Source organism: Macrobrachium rosenbergii, chromosome 13 (assembly GCF_040412425.1).
Source record: "Macrobrachium rosenbergii isolate ZJJX-2024 chromosome 13, ASM4041242v1, whole genome shotgun sequence".
NCBI classification, from domain to species: domain Eukaryota; kingdom Metazoa; phylum Arthropoda; class Malacostraca; order Decapoda; family Palaemonidae; genus Macrobrachium; species Macrobrachium rosenbergii.
Window position 1 is genome coordinate 24,946,256 of NC_089753.1, and position 24,177 is coordinate 24,970,432.

Consider the following 24,177-nt stretch of genomic DNA (forward strand, 5'->3'; position numbering starts at 1 on the left):
CTCTCTCTCTCTGGACGGATCATCGCCTCCCAAATATTGACTCTCGAATTACGGAGCGGCGTCGAGTCATTGGAATGCAAACAGGAACAGGGAAGCAGTTTTTCCATAAGAGGATAAACGTGGCGACTCCATTAAGGACATTGCAAAGGATTGATGACAGAGGTCCTCTCTTTCTCTCTCTCTCTCTCTCTCTCTCTCTCTCTCTCTCTCTCTCTCTCTCTCTCTTTCCGCCCCCTACTTCAGTCATGTTGGTTTAAGAAGAAGAAGAAGAAGAAAGAGGAGATACCGGTTGTAAACTCTCTCTCTCTCTCTCTCTCTCTCTCTCTCTCTCTCTCTCTCTCTTGCAGTTAAAGACCTTGGTGTGATGTTGAATAGGAATATGTTATGCAATGATCAAATAGCAATTCTATTGGCAAAATGCAAAGCAAAAATGGGAATGTTGTTCCGGCACTTCAAAACAAGAAAAGCTGAACACATGATTATGCTTTATAAAACGTACGTTCGTAGTCCACTTGAATATTGCAATATAATATGGTACCCACACTACCAAAAGGATATTGCACAAATAGAGAGTGTACAAAGGTCATTTACAGCTAGAATAGAAGAAGTTAAGGACCTTGACTACTGGGAAAGACTACAATTCTTAAATTTATATAGTCTTGAAAGGAGAAGAGAACGCTACATGGTAATTCAAGCATGGAAACAGATAGAAGGAATTACCGAAAATATCATGGAACTAAAATTATCAAAAAGAGCAAGCAGAGGTAGATTAATAGTGCCAAAAACTATACCAGGAAAATTAAGGAAAGCACACAGGACATTAATCCACCACGTACCAGCATCGATAATGCAGCGTCTATTCAATGCGCTACCAGCTCATCTGAGGAACATAACAGGAGTGAGCGTAGATGTGTTTAAGAATAAGCTCGACAAATATCTAAGATGCATCCCAGACCATCCAAGACTGGAAGATGCAAAATATACCGGAAGATGCGTTAGCAACTCTCTGGTAGACATCAAAGGCGCCTCACACTGAGGGGACCTGGGGCAACCTGAACGAATTGTAAGGTCTGTAAGGTCTCTCTCTCTCTCTCTCTCTCCCTCTCTCTCTCTCTCTCTCTCTCTCTCTCTTGCAGTTCATGGACGAATTATTTCTGTGGTTGCATCATTCTCTGTACTTCAGTTATTAATTGGAATAATTACGGACTCTCTCTCTCTCTCTCTCTCTCTCTCTCTCTCTCTCTCTCTCTCTCTCTCTCTCGTTCCCAAAACCTCACATCCTGAAAAAAATACGAAAATATAGGATAAGGCATTATAGATAGTATATATTCTCTCTCTCTCTCTCTCTCTCTCTCTCAGGATGCATGAGCAGGCACTGTCATATTTTTTTCCTGTTGTGGAAATCTTGTAAATGTGAACAGAACTTTCGCATTCTCGTCTTGAGAAGCCAGTGACTCTCTCTCTCTCTCTCTCTCTCTCTCTCTCTCTCTCTCTCTCTCTCTCTCTCAGACCACCACCAGTGTTCAGTGCACTTGCGCACCACAGAGATAGACAAATAAATACTGTTTACCTGCTTTCAGACATTTTAAGTGGGTTTGTAGAGGGTTCTTGTTAGCAGAGAAATTTCTATATTATTATTATTATTATTATTATTATTATTATTATTATTATTATTATTATTATTATTATTATTATTATTATTATTATTATTATTATTATTATTATTATTATTATTATTATTATTATTATTATTATTATTATTATTGGAGGAACACAACCACACTTATGTATGGGTGCAAATTTCTTATTTAAAGATAAATCTGCACAGAGAGCTTTCGGGAATCTGTTCGATCGAAAAGGGGAATCGAACAGATTCCTGAAGACTCTCTCTAGAGCTTTACTTTTAAATACATTTGTACCGATACATGATTGTGGATTTGTTTCTCCATTTCAAGATTCATGCTACAATGAGTTGTTTATTATTATTATTATTATTATTATTATTATTATTATTATTATTATTATTATTATTATTATTATTTATTATTATTTACGGGGAAATGTTATTCAGAGGAATATTATCTTTTCTCTTCTTTCTGTAATGTCTTTCAAGTGAAAACTATAATTGCCTTTCAAATTAAAACTATAATTGTCTTTCAAATGAAAACCATAATATTCTTTGGAAGCTTGAATTTCGAGTCACTGGCCCCTGTAGCCTTGTTCCATAGAATAGGGCTAATCTTTTTAATAATAATAATATTAATAATAATAATTTTTCCAGGGAGGTCCTTTAATCGTTGACTGAACAGTCTTCCACAATTCATAAGAACTGTACTTTATAATGGAAGGCTTAGGGTACTTCCACGCTACAGTAAAACAAGTCATAGATACACGTCTGTAATATATCGCAAACATATCACCAACAAGTTGAATACCACTTCTTGGTAGTCCCAGCCAACCAATGCTTCCATATGGTTGTCCAGTATTGGCCTAAGATTCACTCTCTTGTTTTCAACCTGTTTGTGATATGTATGTGATAATGTACCCTTGTGTGTTTATGACATGTATGTGGCATGTGGCGTGGATGCTCCGTTACGTTGTATACATTTTTGGGTGTTACAGGTTGCATACATTTTTGGATGTTCCCAAAGAGGTTGTATACATTTTTGGGTGTACCCATACAGATTGCTTTCATTTTTGGATGTTCCCACCAGGGTCATACATGTTTGGATGTTCCCTTTACAGGGTTGCAAACATTTTCCGTTCCTCATTGGCGGGTTGAGCTACACGCTGTTGGCCCAGCGTTTCTCTGACCGGCCAATGAAGAATTAGAGGAATTTATTTCTGGTGATAGAAACTCATTTCTCGTCATAATGCAGGCTGTAGGTCCCGTTGCTAACCAGTTGGTTCTTAGTCAAAAATCAACCCTCACCAGCCCTATTTTAATAAGATTCAGTAAAAGAAAAAAACAGAAGCGGCCACTAATAGAAAAAAGCTATCCAAGAAGCCGCATCTCACGACAAGAGGAATGTAGGAATATAATCTTCGTAGAATGATAAAATCTGGGACAGACTCTTTCGTAAGACTTGGTGAGTCAATGAGGTTGTTAGGAATCCTGTGCCCAGAGGTTGAGAGATAGCGGTCGATTCAGTCTTGGTATTGAAGGCAGCATGACACCCAATCCATTTGGGTAACATGAGGTTGAATGGGTAGATGGACAGATCAGTTGATTTTTATAGGGTGTAAATATATTGTGAATATTTAAGGCCCAAGTTTACGGTGCTTCAGATATAACAAGGAAGCATTTGCTTTTAGTTTTAAAGAAAACTCTCCAGATGGCTATTTTGTCTGTCCGTCCGCACTTTTTTCGGTCCGCTCTCAGATCTTAAAAACTACTGAGGCTAGAGGGCTGCAAATTGGTATGTTGATCACCCAACCTCCAATCATCAGACATACCAAATTGCAGCCCTCTAGCCTCCTCAGTACTTTTATTTAATTTAAGGTTAAGGTTAGCCATGGATCGTGCGTCTGGCAGGTCTATCCGAAGGCGTCACCGACGCACCTTCTCTCGACCGCATCTGGGGAGCAAAACTGAGCACTGCCCGGTCGCAGCTGAGAGTTTCACACAGCATGAATAAGCACGGGATTATGACGACTCGAAGAGAAAGAAGGGTAAACGAGACTCGAGGTTATGAGACTCTAGTCTCTGTCTCTTCTTATCATTAGTGGGAATTCGGGGCTTGAGGGAGGCGGCCCCTGGTAAACATGGCACTCGAGAATCACATGGATCACTGTAGTACTTGGCCCCTTAAACAGTGCCAACCACCTGCAGGCTCTCTCTCTCTCTCTCTCTCTCTCTCTCTCTCTCTCTCTCTCTCTCTCTCTCTCTCTCTCTCTCTCTCTCGTATACCTTTCTGAAAGGGTCTTATTACTCTTTTCATCACAAGCTCACATACACCTCTTTAAAGGATCTCTCTCTCTCTCTCTCTCTCTCTCTCTCTCTCTCTCTCTCTCTCTCTCTCTCTCTCTCTCTCTCACCATGGGAAAATAAAGCAATATAGAGATTATATACTTTCCTCTGTCTCTCTCTCTCTTCTCTCTCTCTCTTTCGTTCCCAAACATCCCACCCTGGGAAAATATAGCAATAAAGGGATTATAAACTCTCTCTCTCTCTCTCTCTCTCTCTCTCTCTCTCTCTCTCTCTCTCTCTCTCTCTCTCTCTCTCCCCAAACGTCCCAGCCGGAAGTTACGGAAAATTAAGATAAGGCAATATAAAGTTTATGTACTCTCTCTCTCTCTCTCTCTCTCTCTCTCTCTCTCTCCCTCTCGTCCCAGCCGGAAGTTACGGAAAAATTAAGATAAGGCAATATAAAGTTTATGTAAACTCTCTCTCTCTCTCTCTCTCTCTCTCTCTCTCTCTCTCTCTCTCTCTCTCTCTCTCTCTCTCTCTCTCTCTCTCGTTCCCAAACGTCCCGCCTTGGAAAAAATAGTAAAGCCATATAGAGATTATATAAAATTCTCTCTCTCTCTCTCTCTCTCTCTCTCTCTCTCTCTCTCTCTCTCTCTCTCTCTCTCTCTCAGAGGGAAGAAGATGGAGCGCCTGAAGGGAGAGAAAGAGGCAAGGCATCCCTTCTGTGCGTCAGGCTGAATTCGAACGCCACGTTATCAAGGCTTCGTGGATTGTGTGTGTGTTATTCTGCATCCTCGTTGTGTGCAACAACGTCCGCATTCATCGGTACTCCATCCACTTGTAGAGCCGTGACCTCCACATTCTCGAGTACGTTCACCCATCCACATTCCGAGTTGCAACTTCACGATGTTTTCAAGCGCTCTCAATGGATGCTTTGACCCCGGAGGTCTTTTACAAAGAAAATGTTCAGTGATGCAAAAGAGGACAGTTTGGTGAAGAAGTACACGAGTGAAGAAAATACGATGTCAATAACCGTGGAAATGAAGGAAATATGTTGCAGATAACTGTAAAAATGAAGAAAATATGTTGCTGCTAACAGCATGGAACTGGAAGCTGTGGGGATTAAGGAAGTCTTGAAGAAGTCATAATTAGTAACAAGGAAAGAGAACCTACTATTTGAAGGTTGCGTTATGCCACCTACCTCCCCCCTCCTCCTCCCTCCCTCCCTTCACCTCCGAGGCCCCGTCACGGCCACCTGGCCTTCGGAATGCAGGTGGTGACTCCTGTAGGCGGTGCCCCCGTATACGCTTCTTCTTCGTGCGCAGGTGCGTGTGTTGGTAGGGGGGGGGCGGGTAGGGGGCTGTTTAGCTTCCCCAACACAGCCGTCTCTCACGACCTTGGTATTTGGTGGGCACCATCTTCCTAAGCTCCCAGACGATGCATTTAAGAGGCTCCCCTTTGTAGCACATGCTGGCACGAAGGTGCAGAGCTGTTGATTGATCGCTTAGATGGATTTTGATGAGCTGGCGTTGCAACGACGATGTCACTGACGTCGAAGGTGTGAAGACTAACGGGGGTTGCAAAGAGAACTGACCCTCTGCTCTGCGGAATTCCAGTTTCTGGGTCGAATTCCAAACGTATACCTATCAGGTCCAGTGGACCCAGAAGCTGGAATCAGGCCCAGTGGACCCAGAAACTGGAATCAGGCCCAGTGGACCCAGAAACTAGAATCAGGCCCAGTGGACCCAGAAACTAGAATCAGGCCCAGTGGACCCAGAAACTAGAATCAGGTCCAGTGGACCCAGAAACTAGAATCAGGTCCAGTGGACCCAGAAACTGGAATCAGGCCCAGTGGACCCAGAAACTAGAATCAGGCCCAGTGGACCCAGAAACTGAAATCGGGTCCAGTGGACCCAGAAGCTGGAATTAGGCCCAGTGGACCCAGAAACTAGAATCAGGCCCAGTGGACCCAGAAACTAGAATCAGGCCCAGTGGACCCAGAAGCTGGAATCAGGCCCAGTGGACCCAGAAACTAGAATCAGGCCCAGTGGACCCAGAAACTGAAATCGGGTCCAGTGGACCCAGAAGCTGGAATTAGGCCCAGTGGACCCAGAAACTGGAATCAGATCCAGTGGACCCAGAAGCTGGAATCGGGTCCAGTGGACCCAGAAGCTGGAATTAGGCCCAGTGGACCCAGAAACTGGAATCAGATCCAGTGGACCCAGAAGCTGGAATCAGGCCCAGTGGACCCAGAAACTGGAATTCCATACAGCAGAGGGTCCACTGGGCATGTTATACATTTGGAATGCAAGTCTCTGGGTCCACTGGTCCATAATGGTATACATTTGAGGTTCGGAATTTGGTTCAACAGAAATTTGGATAAAAAAAGTATCGGTTCTTCTGTTCTTAATATAACAGAAATTTGGAGTTAGGAAGACATGTTTTGTGTTACCCTGTACTGATACCCTGTACTGATCATTTATTTGCGTTCTTCCCAAGTTATTGATTAGCGTTGCGAGATTCATAGTGGTTCTCAGCATTGAAAATAAGCAGGAATTTACCGGTGTTATGTCTTTATAAAATAATGGTTTGACTGTCCGTATATGCACATAAACACCCCTATTTACTCGAAGGCAATTTCACTGATGTTATACAAAGTTAATCATTTGGTGGCCTGTGGAGGTTCATCCATTGGAATCCGTGATATACTTGTGGAACTCATTAGAGGAAAATGACACTTTTTTTTTTTTTTTTTTTTTGTCTCAGGGGAAAAATCTGGTCCACTAATGAAAGAGTCTCCAAGTCTTCCGGAACGGTAAATCGGATTTAAAAAGTTTCCTAATATAGGTTCACCTAGAGTGTTTAGGAGCAATAAAATCTGGTTCGCTAATCAGAGTGAAGTGAAATACTCATGTTGCCAGATTTAAAACTCAGGGGGAAACATCGGGTCCACTTTTTAAATGGGTGAAATCCACTTTCTTATAAAAAAAAAATGTGGTTCACTTTCAAGAATATGAGTGTAACCCTAGTTTCTGATAGAAAAAAAAAATCTGGTTGGCGTCTCTTTCAGATTCAAAACTTGTTCCTCAGGGGAAAAAAATCCGGCCCACCTTTTAAGTGAGGTTGAAATCTGATGTTTGCATGAAACGATAAATGTGATTCACTTTCAAGAATATGAGTGTAACCCTAGTTTCTGATGGAAAAAAGATCTGGTTGACTTCTCAAATAGGAGTGAAATTCTTATGTTCGTATTCAAAATTCAGTGAAAAAAAATCGGGTCCACTTTTGAAATGAGGCTGAAATCCCATGTTCGCATTAAAAAAAAAATTTAAATTAAAGATTTAGGATATGAAAATAAACAAAAATATTAAAAAACCAATAAAAATCAAACATAATATTTTAAAAAATAGCATTTCATTGGAAAAGGTGGTTCACTTTTGAGAATATGCCCCGAAAGAGGGCGGTGGGTTGGTTAGTGCCGTCAGTGCGCCTCATGCGTCGCACTGTAGGCATTACTTAAGGTTCCCTGCAGCGTGCCATCCTTAGTCCCCCAGCTGCAACCCCTTTCATTCCTTTTACTGCACCTCCTTTCATATTCTCATTCTTTCATCTTCCCTTCCACCTTCTAACAGTTGATTCATAGCGCAACTGCGAGTGTTTCCTCCTGTTACACCTTTCAGACCTACCTACTCTCAGTTTCCTTTCCAGCGCTGATTGACCTCATAGGTCCCAGTGCTTGGCCCTTGGCCTAAGTTCAGTATTCTTATATTCCATTCCCAGGTCCTTGGAAATAAATAGAAAGAGCTTCATTAACATGCAGTGACTGCCTTTACCAGTGGTCCGCATTCAGAGATACCCAGTAGGTACCCCTGAATTCTTGGACCTTTAAAGCTCATTTGATCCCTTTAGTTCCATGTGAGGCCGACGGGGTGGGACGCCGGATGCCCTTATATAGCCCAGACCCGGAGAAACAACAAGTGAGCTGGGGAAAATTCCCCAGTGACGATTTAGGTTCATGAATGCCAAGATTTTATCTCTTCTAAAAATATGATCCGACACCCTGATACTTACAAGATTAAGCCCCGCCCTTTAAATTCCAGAGAATATTCCACCTTCCAATTCCAGATCCCCGTCCTTCCTAATTCCCTCGCTTCACAAGCAACAAGACATGATTGACATTCAGAATTTCACGAAACATTCCTCGCGCCGTAGACTAAGATTCCACCTGTTTCTGGCAACACTGATGATGGGGGCGTCACACGGACTAGTTTTTTGGGGGGCATTTTTTTCTTTATTTAATTGTCGGGTCGCCAAGGTTGGCATCAAGCTGCCAATACCAATAGATTGTTTTGCTGGTACAATAGGAAAAGTCACGATTTTTCGTCACGCTGATGAAAGGTTTTACTAGAAGGTTTTGCTCCGTAGGGGAACGTTTAAGGTTCTCTGGAGCGTTCCTTGGGACCCTGGCTGCAATCTCTTTCATTCCTTTTACTGTACCTCCCCTCATATTCTCTTTCTTTCATGTTGCTTTCCGCAGCTGTCTCCTAGTAGTTGTTTCGTAGGGCGTCTGCGAGGTTTTCCTCCTGTTACACATTTCAAACCTTTCCATTCTCGGTTTCCTTGTCAGGGCGGAATGACCTCATAAGTCCCAGCGCTTGGCCTCTGTCATAGACTTGTTATTCCAATTCCAACTATAAGGTTTTAGCACCCGGCGATCAGTGTTTACATAGTTCTTCATTGGATGGGTCGATATCGTACTCGGCTAGCACTCTGCTAGGCCCGCGTTCGATTCTCCGGACGACCAATGAAGAATTAGAGGAATTTATTTCTGGTGATGGAAAATCATTTCTCGGTATAATGTGGTTCGGATTCCACAGTAAGCTGTAGGTCCCGTTGCTAGGTAACCAAGTAGTTCCTCGTTGGCTGAGTCGGTCGGCTCTCTGCTGGATTCTCTGGCCAATGAAGAATTAGAGGAATTTATTTCTGGTGATAGAAAATCATTCCTCGGTATAATGTGGTTCGGATTCCACAATAAGCTGTAGGTCCCGTTACTAGGTAACCAATTAGTTCCTCGTTGGCTGAGTCGGTAGAGTTGTCGGCTAGCACTCTGCTAGGCCCGCGTTCGATTCTCCGGCCGACCAATGAAGAATTAGAGGAATTTATTTCTGGTGATAGAAATTCATTTCTCGGCATAATGTGGTTCGGATTCCACAGTAAGCTGTAGGTCCCGTTGCTAGGTAACCAATTCGTTCTTAGCCACGTAAAATAAGTCTATTCCTTGGGGCCAGCCCTCTCTAGGAGAGCTGTTAATCAGCTCAGTGGTCTGGTTAAACTAAGGTATACTCAACTTTGATCAGTGTTTGCAATGGTGCAAAAACTAAAGTCACGAACGTTAGAGCATTCGTTTAAGTGATTTCCGCACTCACACGAACATGCTACGTTCTTCAGTGGTGCCACCGAGGCGGTCATTCAGATTTTAGATCATTTAGACGACGAGAGACCTTCGAAGGCGTCCTCTTGTGCGTCGCCATTAAAACGAAGATATAGACGTTTGGCCTTCAAGTCCAGTTTTTTTTTTTTTTTTTTTTTTTTTTCTGTCGTGTTGGTGGATGGGTGGTTTTAGAGAGAGAGAGAGAGGGGGAGGGGAGGGAGGGAGGGAGGAGAGAGGATTGAGGGAGAAAAAGAGAGAGATTGAGGAGAAAGAGAGAGAGAGAGAGAGAGAAAAGAGAGAGAGATTGAGGGAGAAAAAGAGAGAGAGAGAGAGAGATGGATAGATTGAGAGAGAGAGAGAGAGAGAGAGAGAGAGAGAGAGAGAGAGAGAGAGAGAGAGAGGGATTGCGAGAGAGATTGAGGGAGAGAGAGAGATTGAGGTAAGGAAAGAGAGAGAGAGAAATTGACGGAAAGAGAGAGAGAGAGAGAGAGAGAGAGAGAGAGAGAGAGAGAGAGAGAGAGAGAAAGATTGAGAGAGAGAGAGAGAAAGAGAGATTGAAGGAGAGAGAGATTGAGGGAAAGAAAGAGAGAGAGAGAGGAGGGGGGCCGGGGGGAGGGGGAGGGTCATTTAGGAGGAGTAATGGCTACGAAGCACGCTAATGGAGGGAATCGGCGGCGCTGGACTGGAAGCGGCGTATATGGAAAAGAGGGATCCAGGAATAGCTTAATGAGTAGCCATGGAGTCAGGGATCTGGAAGTCTGGAAGAGGTTGTGTTGTTGCGTTTGTTTGTTAGGCTTTTGCGTTTACAGTTGAAGGCTCTGGAAATGTTTTACTTTTACAGTTAAAAACTTTGAGTTGAAAATTCTGAAAATGGTTTACTTTTTCAGTTAATAACTTTGAGTTGGAAAATGCTGCAAATGGTTTACTTTTACAGTTAATAACTTTAAGTTGAAAAATGCTGCAAATGGTTTACTTTTATAGTTAATAACTTTCAGTTGAAAAATGCTGCAAATGGTTCACTTTTACAGTTAATAATTTTGAGTTGGAAAATGCTGCAAATGGTTTACTTTTACAGTTAATAACTTTGAGTTCAAGAATGCTGCAAATGTTATACTGTTACAGTTAAAAACTTTGAGTTGAAAAATACTGCAAATGGTTTACTTTTCAGTTAATAACTTTGAGTTGGAAAATGCTGCAAATGGTTTACTTTTACAGTTAATAACTTTGAGTTGAAAAATGCTGCAAATTGTTTACTTGTAGTTAAAAACTTTCAGTTGGAAAAAGCTGCAAATGGTTTACTTTTACAGTTAAAAACTTTGAGTTGAAAATGCTGCAAATGGTTTACTTTTACAGTTAATAACTTTGAGTTGAAAAATGCTGCAGATGGTTTACTTTTACAGTTAAAAATTGTAAGAATAAATCCTGGAAATATTTTACTTTTACAATAAAAACAGTTTAAGTCGAAAAATTCTGGAAATGTTCAACTTTTACGGTTAAAAAAAACTCTGGAGTTGAAAAATCTGGAAATATTTTACGTTTACAGTTAAAAAAACTTTGATTTGAAAATTCTGGAAATATTTTACTTTTACAGTTAGAAAAATCCTTGAGTTGAAAAATCTGAAAATATTATGCAGTTGAAGACTTTGAGTTGAAAATGCTGGAAATGATTTACTTTTACAGTATAAAACTTTGGGTTGAAAATTCCAGAAGTATTTTACCTTTTACTGTTACGTCGACTTAGTTCTCGTGAGTAGGTCAAATTATGCGCTAATAATAATTGTGATTGATGTTGGTGCCTTTTTCTTCACGCATAGACGTCACATAGTATAAAATCGGTCCATTCTTCCTGGACGTACTCATTCAAAAACAGTTAGGACGCATAAGAACAAGTTTTTCTTCAAGGAGACTTTAACTTATACCTGATAAATACCTTAAAAGGCGTCCGCCTGCTTGCGGGGTCTCAATGAGGGCCTGTCCCTTGCAACCCCCTCCAAAAAATATATATATATTTATATATTTCTGTGCAAGTCGGTGGCGTTATTTGCAGAGACTATCTTCATGTTTAGGCTCTTAATCAGTCTGCTGTACTTTTGTTTAGACTGATTCAGAGTCTGAACAGAAAGATAATAGTCGCTGCAAATAATCCCACTGACTTCAATCACTAGAAATTGCATAAGGTTGCATAAGGGAGAAAATATGCCCAATTAGCGTGAGTATATATATATATATATATATATATATATATATATATATATATATATATATATATATATATATATAGAGAGAGAGAGAGAGAGAGAGAGAGAGAGAGAGAGAGAGAGAGAGAGAGAGAGATAGATATAGATATATATATATATATATATAATACACACACACACATTATATATATATATATATATATATATATATATATATATATATATATATATATATATATATATATATGCGTGTGCATGTGTGCGTGCGTGCGTGTGTGTGTGTGTGTGTGTGTGTGTAAATAAATTAATCAGTATGTCAGTAGTCTGTGTGCAGACCTCTCGCCACCTCTTCATCAACAAAGTCAGCGTCCACTGTGACCCCAGATTTAGGGACGGAATTCAATCATGCGGAGGCGATGACGTCATCACTACCGCCGGAAGTGAGGCCCCGGGGGACTCGTAACTCGTTTTTAATTTTCAATGTAGTTTGATTCAAATTTTTTTTTATTTAAGGTTTTCTGTAAAAGAAAACTATTGTGCCGGTTTTGTCTGTCCGTCCGCACTTTATTCTGTCCGCCCTCAGATCTTACAACCCACTGAGGCTAGAGGGCTGCAAACTGGTATGTTGACCATCCACCCTCCAGTCATCAAACATACCAAATTGCAGCCCTCTAGCCTCCTCGGTAGTTTTTATTTTATTGAAGGTTAAATTTAGCCATAATCGTGCTTATGGCAACGGTATGGGACAGGCCACCACCAGGCCGTGGTTAAAGTTTCATGGGCCGCTGCTCATACAGCATTATACCGAGGCCACCGAAAGATAGATCTATTTTCGGTGGCCTTGATTATACGCTGTAGCGGCTGTACAGAAAAGTCGACTGCGCCGAAGAAAATTCGGCGCATTTTTTATTTATTTATTTATTTTTTGAGGCGGGTTTTAATCCCAATCAAGGGGGGGCCAAATTTGGGCAATGCCAGGTTTATGAAACTCGTGGCGCCTCTCTTGGGCTTAGCCCTAAACGTGTATTACAAAAAGGTAGTTGGTTGACTGTGGTGGCTGTCATTTCAAAGGGAAAAGACTTTAATAATAATAATAATAATAATATTGACCAGTTGGCGGATCGATGCGTAAAATGTTTGGAACATTGACACAAAAAATAATTTTAAAAAATAATAAAAAAAAAAAATGAATGGAAACAAGGATCAATACGCAGTTGGTGTATAACGCTACATCACAAAAATAATAATAAAAAAGTTTGTAAAAAAAAAAGTTTAAACGCAGCAGATATATGCAAAAAAAAAAATCCAAAACAGGTTTTTCTTAGCGTTGTCTTACCAGTAGCATCAGTAAAAACAAGTAAAAAGTGCTCCGAAGTTTCTTCGACGCAGTGGAGTTTTCTGTACAGCTTATCATCAAGGCAAGCGAAAATATTGGAGAAGTTGGACAGCCAAGTGGGAAGAGACCGAAGGGAACGAAGGAAAAGTAAAAGGCGAGACCTCATAGAACTTTTGGTGCTCTTTACAGTTAGCCATGTAGCCCTTAGTGGAGGTGGTCGCCCTCTTAGGGGAGGGGGGGCGCGGGGATTCCGTCCTTTTGAGGAAATCACAGATTAATCTGGAATATGTGAGGTGAGAGAAAGCTTCTCTCTCTCTCTCTCTCTCTCTCTCTCTCTCTCTCTCTCTCTCTCTCTCTCTAAAATGGTACGAGATACCTGTTTGTAAAACCGGTTTTGATCATGCAACGTCCACGGCCAGAGAGAGAGAGAGAGAGAGAGAGAGAGAGAGAGAGAGAGAGAGAGAGAGAGAGAGAGAGCGCGAGAGCTTTCGTCCTAGAGTGTGTGGGGATTACCTTGTCGAGTCCATATTCCCGGAAAAAGAGAGAGAGAGAGAGAATTCGATGCACGATAAGCGAAGCTACAATACGTTTTAAAGATTATAAAGAGAGAGAGAGAGAGAGAGAGAGAGAGAGAGAGAGAGAGAGAGAGAGAGAGAGAGAGAGAGAGAGAGAGCTTTCGTCCTAGAGTATGGGGATTACCTTGTCGAGTCCATATTCCCGGAAAAAGAGAGAGAGAGAGAATTAGATGGACGATAAGCAAAGCTACAATACGGTTTAAAGATTTATAAATAGGAGAGGGAGAGAGAGAAAGAATTAGTTGGACGATAAGCAAAGCTACAATACGGTTTAAAGATTTATAAATAGGAGAGAGAGAGAGAGAGAGAGAGAGAGAGAGAGAGAGAGAGAGAGAGAGAGAATTAGATGCACGATAAGCAAAGCCACAATAACAATACGGTTTAAAGATTTATAAGTAGGAGAGAGAGAGAGAGAGAGAATGATGCTTCGTAATGCTGTTCCGATCGAGAGCCTTCATCTGGGAATACCTGTGTAGAGTAATGGGTCTCGGGGTCTTACGTCAGAACAATACCTTTGGAGTCTTCGTGGTAGTAGTGATCTATTTTTAATGGTATTCGTTCTAATAATAATAATAATAATAATAATAATTATTATTATTATTATTATTATTATTATTATTATTATTATTATTATTGCACTTGTGGTTGCTCTAGTAATGATGATAATATTAATATAATTATTATTGTACTTTAAATGTTTTTATTCGTCAGCAGAATTATTTATAATTATGCAGCACATTCACATAATTATCATAAGTTCAAGTTAATTATTTTGCAGTGGTAACCTGAAAGAAATTGAAAGATAATTTTTCTAAAAAATAATTATTCGCAAAAATAATTATTCACAAAAAATAATTATTCACAAAAGATCATTATTCACAAAAATAATTAAAAATTATTCACAAAAAAATTATTATTCACAAAAATTATTATTAACATAATTATTCATAAAAGATTATTCACAAAAAATAATTATTAAAAATATAAGTCTCAAAAATAATTATTCACAAAAAATAATCAACAGATATAATTAACAAAAATAATTACTCACAAAAAAATAGTTATTCACAAAAAATAATTGTTAAAAATAATTTCACAAAAAAAGAATTATTAAAGATAAATTCACAAAAAAATAACTTCACAAAAAAATCATTCGCATTAGGGAGTGGTCAGGTGACGTCATGGAATTTTTCGACAAAGGAACCAATCACTTCCGGTCGTGGGAGACTGACAGGAGTTTTTCCCTGAGGTGAAATTTTTCTGGGAAAAGACTGATTGATCGATCGAATGTTATCTGGCGTTACAAGTACAATGGTCAGTGACGACGGGTTTCGTAATATTGGACGTGTAGTAAGACAGGTATGGTATGGTGGTAGGCAGAGAGAGAGAGAGAGAGTAATAATAATAATAATAATAATAATAATAATAATAATAATAATAATAATAATAATAATAATTTTACTTACTTATAAATAAGAGAGAGATAAAGAGAGAGAGAGAGAGAGAGAGAGAGAGAGAGAGAGAGAATTAGATGCACGATAAGCAAAGCTACAATACAGTTTAAAGGTTCATAAATAGGAGAGAGAGAGAGAGAGAGAGAGAGAGAGAGAGAGAGAGAGAGAGAGAGAGAGAGAGAGAGAGAGAATTAGATGCACGATAAGCAAAGCTACAATACGGTTGAAAGATTTATTAATAGGAGAGAGAGAGAGAGAGAGAGAGAGAGAGAGAGAGAGAGAGAGAGAGAGAGAGAGAGAGAGAGAGCCTTGCCCCATCTCTTAAAGGGCTTACAAGTAAAGGCTTTTGAGTCAGGTTGGTCTTACTTTCCGCCCCTGTTTTTCTCTAAGAAAATCCAACGGCAGTCTTTCCGGGCGCAAAACACAATAAGACGAATGTAAATGAGTAAAAATGAGTCAAATAAAATGAGCAACTAGCGAGAGAGACGGAGGCATTGCCAGAACACAGAGGTTGACTTTGGATATCGAAACCAAACAGTCATTGTACAAGGCTAATCTCCTTTTTGGTATGTAAGGACTCTGGACGTTGACATTGTATTATTAGGACACACACACACATATATACATATAATTGGTTGTACAAAAGACAAAGCTAAAATAAGAGTCACTGCCTCAAAATTCAATTTTACAACCCACAGCATTTTGTACAGAGGGATTTTTTGAAAACTAGGCCATGGAGTCAATTTGGCAGACGGCCCCCCGCAAAAAAAAATAAATAAAAAGAAAGATTCAGATGCGGGCAGTCAGCAAATCTACCATGATTATATTACAAGAGAGGAGCATATAAAGGAATCATTACTTCTGATGAGATGGCTCCTATGCGCCAACATACGCGCACAAGCACATATACAACTTACACATGTGTGTGTGTGTCCATCGTAGCTTCGGGCGTAATAAAGGATTTCAAGATTATTTTCTCTTAAAAAGAAAGTAGATGTAAGACTGTTTTCTCTGAAAAAGAAAGCTTGTTGTTGTTATTGTGCTAGGATGAACCGGCAGGGTTACTTTAGCACGGGCTCTTGCTCCCAGAGCAACCCGTGTGGAGTGAAAGAACCTTTTATAACTTTGAACGTCTAAAAAAAAAAATAATAATGTTTCTGTTCGTATGACCGCCCTTTTTTTTTGAGACAGAGTCCTTATGCCAGCTCTCTCTCTCTCTCTCTCTCTCTCTCTCTCTCTCTCTCTCTCTCTCTCTCTCTCTCTCTCTTCATAAAGCTATACACACACATACACATATATATATGTGTGTGTATAGTTTTAGTCTGAAGAATTCGAGAAGTTAAGAGGGTAAAAGTGACTATATATATATATATATATATATATATATATATATATATATATATATATATATATATATATATATATATATATATTTATCATATTATAAACACTTATAAACGCGTGAATTTTTTTAAGTCACATAGATCGAATCCACTACAACTTACAACGAAGGGAGAATATATTCGATATAAGCGTTTCCGTCCCGCATAGGATTCGAACCTAGGCCCGTGGTTTGGAAACAGCGATAAATAGTCGACTTGAACCCTGTCGAATTTTGATACCCTTTTTGGGGGTGTAAGTTGTACCCCTGGTAGAGTGAATTCTATAAGAACACGATATGTGGGACCCAGTGTTTGAGGATATTATTATTATTATTATTATTATTATTATTATTATTATTATTATTATTATTATTATTATTATTATTATATTAGGGAGGAGAGCTTCTTTGAGGGCAGCAGTGTTGAAATTTATAGCTGTTTCCAAGACATTCAATTTATGTGGAGTCTTCTCAGATCGTCTGACGATTTTCTCTTCGTCAGCAGGCAACTGGTATATCACGTTTCCTAAAGACATAAGAAGATATCTGTTGTCTGGCGGTGCACAGTTATATATATACATTATATATATGTATATAGTATATATATATATAGCAGGCAGGGTGTGGTTCATTATTATTATAATAATATGATATATTGTCATATTGGATCAATCCCACCACAGGGGCCATGGACTTGAAATTCAAGCTTCCAGAGAATATGGCGTTCATTTGAAAGAAGTGAGAGAACGTAATAGGAAATGCAGAAAGAAGCAAAGAATATGTCATTCATTTGAAAGAAGTACCAGAAGGTAATTGGAAATACAGAAATAAGAGATCACTCGTTTGAACAGATGGAATTACCACTTATTCAGGTGGTGTTGTTTATGTTGCTGTACTGTCGTCAGTGCAGCCCAATTAACCTGTCCTCAGGTAACCGAAGTGTCGTCGCCTCAGACTCCAGGCACAGGTTAGACATCCTCGTAGAGTAAATGGCCGGAAATGGCTTCCTCCAGTCGTCTGTAATTCCATACTCTGGCGAACGAGCCGAAGTTTTGATTTTTGGGGTGACATCTCCGCATCGCCGGAAGTCGTTGGTTGTGCCTGGACGCTCCTCAGTCAGACGTTCCAGGAAAAAGTTCTGGGAAAAGGTTCCAGGATTTGTTGCTGAATTATTCGTATCTCTATCTTCTGCTCCAGGAAAAAGGTTCCGGGGAATATTGCTTTTTCACTCTTATGTTTATCTTCCGTTCTAGGGAAAATTTCCGGGAAAGGGTTCCAGGGAATATTGCATTTTCATTCTTATTTCTATTTTTTGTTCCAGGAAAAGGTTCCAGGGAATATTGTTTTTTTAGTTTTCTGAGAAGGAAGGAAACTATTGTGCCGGCTTTACCTATCCGTCCGCACTTTTTTGTGTCCGCCCTCAGATCTTAAAAATTGCTGAGGCTAGAGGGCTGCAAATTGTTCTGTTGATCACCCACCCTCCAATCATCAAACATACCACATTGCAGCCCTCTAGCCTCAGTATCGTTCATTTTATTTAAGGTTAAAGTTAGTCATGATCGTGCGTCTGGCACCGGTATAGGTGCCAACAACACAGGCCACCACAGTGCCGTGGTTAAAGTTTCAAGGGTCGTGGCTCATACAGCATTATATCGAGACCACCGAAAGATAGATCTATTTTCGGTGGCCTTTATTATACTGTACAGAAAACTCGATTGCGCCGAAGAAACGCATTTTTTTACTTGTTTATTCTTATGTTTATCTTCTGGTCTAGGAAAAAATTCCAGGAAAAGGTTCCAGGAATTGTTGTATTATTATTGGTATCTCTGTTTTCTGTTCCAGGAGAAAGTTCCAGGAAAAGGTTCCAGGGAATTTTGCTTTTTCATTCTTATATTTACCTTCTGTTCCAGGAAAAGATTCCAAGGAATGTTTATCTTCTGTTCCAGGAAAGAGTTCCAGGACAGGAATTCCTGCTTTTTTTAATTCTTATCTCAGTAGTCTGGATTCGCCACCTCTGGGCTAGAAAAGGTCTCTGTGTTGCCTCTCCCACCGGCCTTTTTGCTGTTAGAAAGAGTAGATTAGGCCTACTTGGATTTACGTGACGTCATGAACGCGATTCAGCCGGTCCAGGCTAGAACCTGTTTTGGGCAGTCTTGCCCGTCTCGGACTCTTCTTAAGTAAATAATCTCGTATATATCAAGCAATGACTTCTAGATGCATTGGATCTGGTCAGGAATTGGATGGGTGACCGCAACAGAAAGCCAGACTAGTCTTACACGTGAAGAGTTCCCGAGACCATCTGCAGAACATGAGTCCTTTTCTCTCTCTCTCTCTCTCTGTCTCTCTCTCTCTCTCTCTCTCTCTCTGTTGGGTTCTGGACCTGAAAATCCTGTAACTTACAGAGGATGTTTGAATATACAGACTTACAGACAGGCAGACAGACCATCTAGGAAGGAAATTCCCTTCCAGATTTAACCCTGCAAAGGATGGAGGGGTCCTTCTCTCTCTCTCTCTCTCTCTCTCTCTCTCTCTCTCTCTCTCTCTCTCTCTCTCTTTCCGTGCATTGGAACTCTCTTTATTGCATCATTCTGTGTCCTTCAGTTATTATTCTGAATAATTACATCTCTCTCTCTCTCTCTCTCTCTCTCTCTCTCTCTCTTCTTCTCTTCTTCTTCTTCTTCTTCTCTTCTTCTTCTTCTTCTTCTTCTTCCCTTATTTAGAAATCTCGCTTTGTAAAGACCTTCTTCCTGTGACGTGATAGGATGACCACAATAAGTTTGCAATTCTCCCGAAGGCCTATCTGAGGTGGTGCGTGTTTGTATGTTGTTTTCACTTGTTTTTCTGCATAATATAGTCTATTCTGTTCTGACCACGCTCAGTATTCTGTTCTGTTCTGTTGTATATTCTATTGTATTCATTCTGTCCAGCCTCAGTATATTGTATTTGTTCTATTCTGTTGTATTATACTGTTATTCTTTTTTGTTCTGTCCAGCCACAATATTTTGTATCCTACCCTGTTCTGTTCAGCATCAATATATTCTCGTATCCCGTGCATTCTCTCTAACAGTACTCATCTGACAGAGATCTCCAAAACACCAACAGAACTGACTGACTGACTGACTGAGCCAGTACCTGTTACGTCAGCGTCGATCGAATCACTCGTTTCTGCGTTTTATTGCAGCGTCGAGACGGCAAATGATACGCTTACCCGCCCACCTATATATCACCTGTCGCGGTTGCTGCGTTGCATTCTGTGAAAATTTCCGTGAGTCACTCCTGTCTTCTGTGTCCGTGTGTGTGTGTGTGTGTGTGTGTGTGTGTGTGTGCACGGAACGCTGGCTGCTTCTTTTCTGAGTCATCCGTGTGGTTGAGTGGTTCCCGACGAGATGAATGTGTATATATATATATCCGGTTTTAGTCGACTGTAGAGAGAGGTGTTGCTCAGTTCTGTAGCGAGAGAGAGAGAGAGAGAGAGAGAGAGAGAGAGAGAGAGAGAGAGAGAGAGAGAGTTAAAAATTGCCTGTGGATTGAAGACGTTTCCAAAGTAATATTTTGAGAGAGAGAGAGAGAGAGAGAGAGAGAGAGAGAGAGAGAGAGAGAGAGAGAGAAACGGTACTTCTATAAAATATTAGTGGTCATTGAGATGTACTTGCTTTTCATAGAGAGAGAGAGAGAGAGAGAGAGAGAGAGAGAGAGAGAGAGAGAGAGAGAGAGAGAGTAAAAATTACCAGTGGATTTGAAGACTTTCCGAAGTAATATTTTGGGAGAGAGAGAGAGAGAGTAAAAAATACTAGTGGATTTGAAGACGTTTCCAAAGTAATATGTTGGGAGAGAGAGAGAGAGAGAGAGAAAGAGAGAGAGAGAGAGAGAGAGAGAGAGCGTACCGGTACTTACACGAAAATGTTAATGGCCATTGTGGTATATTTCCATTTGGTTTCGTTCCAGCGTAATCATATGAATTATTTCCATTAAGACCCAAATGTCTTCCACTTCCTGTAATTGACATTGCAAACGTAAGGACGCTTGATGGGAGGTAAACAAAAACCGGATTACACACACACACACACACACACACACACACACACACACACAAGGCAAGGCATCCTTGGTGATTTCAGACTGAAAGATGGCAGACTCTCTTGTTGTAATCTCTTGTGTATTCGCATGTGGCGGCTAGTTTTTGTCTTTTAAAAGGTAGATGTTATTGTAAAAAGGTATAAATTATTTTAGAAATTATCGTAAAAAAAAAGTTTAAATTTTCGTAAAAATTATCGTAAAAAGGTATAAATTATCTTAGAAATTATCGTAAAAAGTTACAAATTATATTAAAAGTTATCATAAAAGGGTATACATTATCTTAGAAATTATCGTAAAAAGTTATAAATTGTCTTAGAAATTATCGTAAAAAGATGTAAGTTATCTTAGAAATCATCGTAAAAAGTTATAAATTATCGTAAAAAAGGTATAAGCTATCGTAGAATTAATTAATGCCTTTAAAAAGGTAGAAGTTATTGTAAAAATGTAGAAATTATCGTAAAAAGGTACAAATTATAGTAGAAATTATCTCGATTCCAGAGGTCCTTTATTCCTCACACCGTTGGACTGTGGAAGAGCCACCCTTAGGGTGTTCGACAGGTGTAACATCTTTTAATCCCAAGTTATGCGAATGTAAATGTTCATCTTTTTTCTAAAACTCACCAAAACTCAAGTCCAGTTGAATGAAACAGAGGCATCTGGAGGAGAACAGCTGAATTCTGAGTGTCAGAACTGAAGGTTAATCTTGTCCCGATACTTTGTCAGATCAAGCAACTTCGAGTTGCCTTGAAGGTGGACCTTGTGGAATAAAAGGATTCTGAAGTGAATCTCTCTTGGACGTCGACCTCGAGAAAAAAAAAGCCAAGAGTTGATAACTAGGGTTCGTTCAATTGATAGATTGCAATTTTTCCTTTGAAAAGGAGACATTTTGCCGTTATAGCATATAGCAAGGCCTGTGTCGTGTCGAGTTCGTGTGAGGACTGAAGGGCGCGTTCCTCCTGAAGGGGAAGAACCTCCTGAAGAAGAAGGGACTCCTGAAGGAGAAGGAACCTCCTGAAGGGCGCGTTCCTACTGAAGGAGAAGGAACTTCCTAAGGGCGCGTGCCTCCTGAAGGAGAAGGAACTTCCTAAAGGGCGCGTTCCTCCTGAAGAAGGAACTTCCTGAAGGGCGCGTTCCTCCTGAAGGAGAAGGAACTTCCTGAAGGGCGTGTTCCTCCAGAAGGAGAAGGAACCTCCTGAAGGAGAAGGAACCTCCTGAAGGCGAGTGATGCCCAGTGGCCACCGCCGCCCGCGGTACGTGTCAATACTCCCAGGGATCGACCAGAGCATCACGGTGGAGCCGGCCCCCCACACCCCCCTATGGATGTACTACAAGTAAGGAGGTTTCCGTCATGTTTTGAGAATTAGCGTCATGATTGTGATTTGTGCTGTGTTTAGGACGTTTTCGTTTTTTTAAAAGAGTAAATAGGCCTAACTGTTTTTATTTGTGCTGTGTTTAGGACGTTTTCATTGTTTTAAATGAGCAAATGTTTGTCATGGTTTGTGCTGTGGTCAGAATTCTTTCTTGTGTTTAAATATTTATTATTATTTGCGCTGTTTGTAGAACGTTTACATATTTTTCTTTGGGTGAATGTTAATTTACAAATCAAATTTGATAACTTCATTGCACAAAACTTAAGTTTTAATTCAAGAGGACCCGCTTGCGAGTTCAGGCTTCATTTGTTTGTGTTGTGTGTTTTGAAATATAAACGAAATATCTGTCTACTGTTTGACTTACATATCATTGTACCTGTTTACGTGTCTGGATGGAAATTATATATATATATATATATATATATATATATATATATATATATATATATATATATATATATATATATATATATATATATATATATATATGCACATAATTTCCATTTTTCATTTTGCGTTATCTTGCATGGTGCAATTTTGCATGAATGATAAATCAAGATAGCAATTATTATTATAATGTTTATATATTTATTACATATATGTAAATGTATGTATGTATGTATGTGTGTATGTATGTATGTACAGTATGTATGTATATAGTACGATGTCCTCTGTAATACTGTAATTCTGTATTCCTGCCAGTGCTTCCCTGTGGATTTCGGCGTGAGTTTTCTCGTCTCTGCAATCTTTTATTTATCTGCATGAGACCTTTGCTTCTTTTGTACCATATATATATATATATATATATATATATATATATATATATATATATATATATATATATACATATATATATATATATATATATATATATATATATATATATATATATATATATATATATATATATATATATATATATATATATATATATATATATATATATGTATATATATATATATATGTGTGTGTGTGTGTATATTTTCGTCAGGTAATATCACTAACAAAAATCTTTTTACATGATATTCCTGCGATGAAAAACCTAGCATGTCTTTTGATTCGGCTGGAAAGGATTTTTTACAAACAACCTGCATCGCGCATTTATTCTAATGAATAGAAGAGCCATCTTGTATTGAAAAGATCAACTCATATTTAATAATGAATGCTTCTTAGCTCCTTAGAAATTTAAGTAGTTTCTTGACATCTGCCAGAGGTGCATATTCAAGCCAGTTTCCCCATGCTGCCAAGGTCACGTGTTAAGAATGCCGAGGTCAGGGTTGACTGCCAGTGTTGGCAAGCAGTCGTGTAAGGTCGGGGTAATAGCCAGGGTCGACGGGCATCTCGTTCGGGGTCACACATGCCTGCTGGTAAGGTCAGGCAGAGCTGACGAAGCCAAACGTGGCTGTTTACGTGAGGGGTAGATACCCACACAAATTCATCTCCCCTTTCCATCAGTTTCAGCCCCTTCACTAGGCTTTAGGCCTTAGTCCCTAGGCCTTAGGACTAAGGCTTTAGTCCCTAGGCCTCAGCCTTTAGTCCCCTGTGCCTTAGGCCTCAGGCTTTAGTCTCCTGTGCCTTAGGCCTCAGGCTTTAGTCCCCTGTGCCTTAGGCCTCAGGGCCTTTTTAGTCCCTGTGGCCCTCAGCCCCTAAGCCTTAGGCCCTCAGTCCCCAGGCCTTAGGCCTCAGTCCCCAGGCCTCCTCACTCCCCAGGCCTTAGGCTCCCCAGGCCTCAGTCCCCAGTCCTTAGGCCTCAGTCCCCAGGCCTTAGGCCTCAGTCCCCAGGCCTTAGGCCTCAGTCCCCAGGCCTTAGGCCTCAGTCCCCAGGCCTTAGGCCTCAGTCCCTAGGCCTTAGGCTTTAGTCCCTAGGCCTTAACCCTCACTCCCTAGGTCTTAGACTTCAGTCCCTAGGCCTTAGGCCTCAGTCCCTAGGCCTTAAGCCTAAATAGACTGCTACCAGTAGAGCCTCTTACGTAGTAGATGTAGTCCAATCAGTGGTGAGATTTTTGCATACTTATTATTTAACAGAGGTCTTTCATATTCACAATGGATCCTTGATCCCTTTACTTGCCGAGAGCAGCAACCAGATTCGCTGAACAGCAGCACCAGTGTGCTGTGAATGTTTAGCCCCGCTGTCGAACTTCTCGGTTCCAGAGGTCCTTTATTCCCCACACCACTGGACTGTGGGACAGCCTCCCTGCTGAGGTTGTCGTGCAATTGGAACCTCAAAGGTTCAAGCGAAGATGCAGTGCATTACTACCCTAATACAGTTCTCTTTGCAATTTAGTCATTTGCTTATATTTTTTCTAGTTATTTATTAATTTATTTTTTCTTTTCTAATAACTGATCTCTTCCTTCTTCTATATTCGCCATTACCTTCTGTTACTTCTTTTTAATGAACACCATAATATTCTTAAGAAGCTTGAATTTCAAATTAATAGCCCCAGT

General features: G+C 40.1%; 1 protein-coding gene across 5 annotated transcripts in view; it reads left to right on the forward strand.

Annotated features, from left to right (window-relative positions):
- The window catches only part of LOC136845048 (phosphatidylcholine:ceramide cholinephosphotransferase 1-like), a 274,371-nt gene that overhangs the window by 127,638 nt on the left and 122,556 nt on the right, over window positions 1-24,177 (forward strand). The window contains exon 1 of one of the 5 annotated variants that reach the window (XM_067114791.1): window positions 20,861-21,693. The exons of the other annotated variants lie outside the window; for them this stretch is intronic. Coding sequence (XP_066970892.1) covers window positions 21,587-21,693 — 107 coding nt within the window. The 5' untranslated portion in view covers window positions 20,861-21,586. Of the gene's footprint in view, window positions 1-20,860; window positions 21,694-24,177 lie in introns of those variants that run through there. 5 annotated transcript variants of the gene reach the window in all.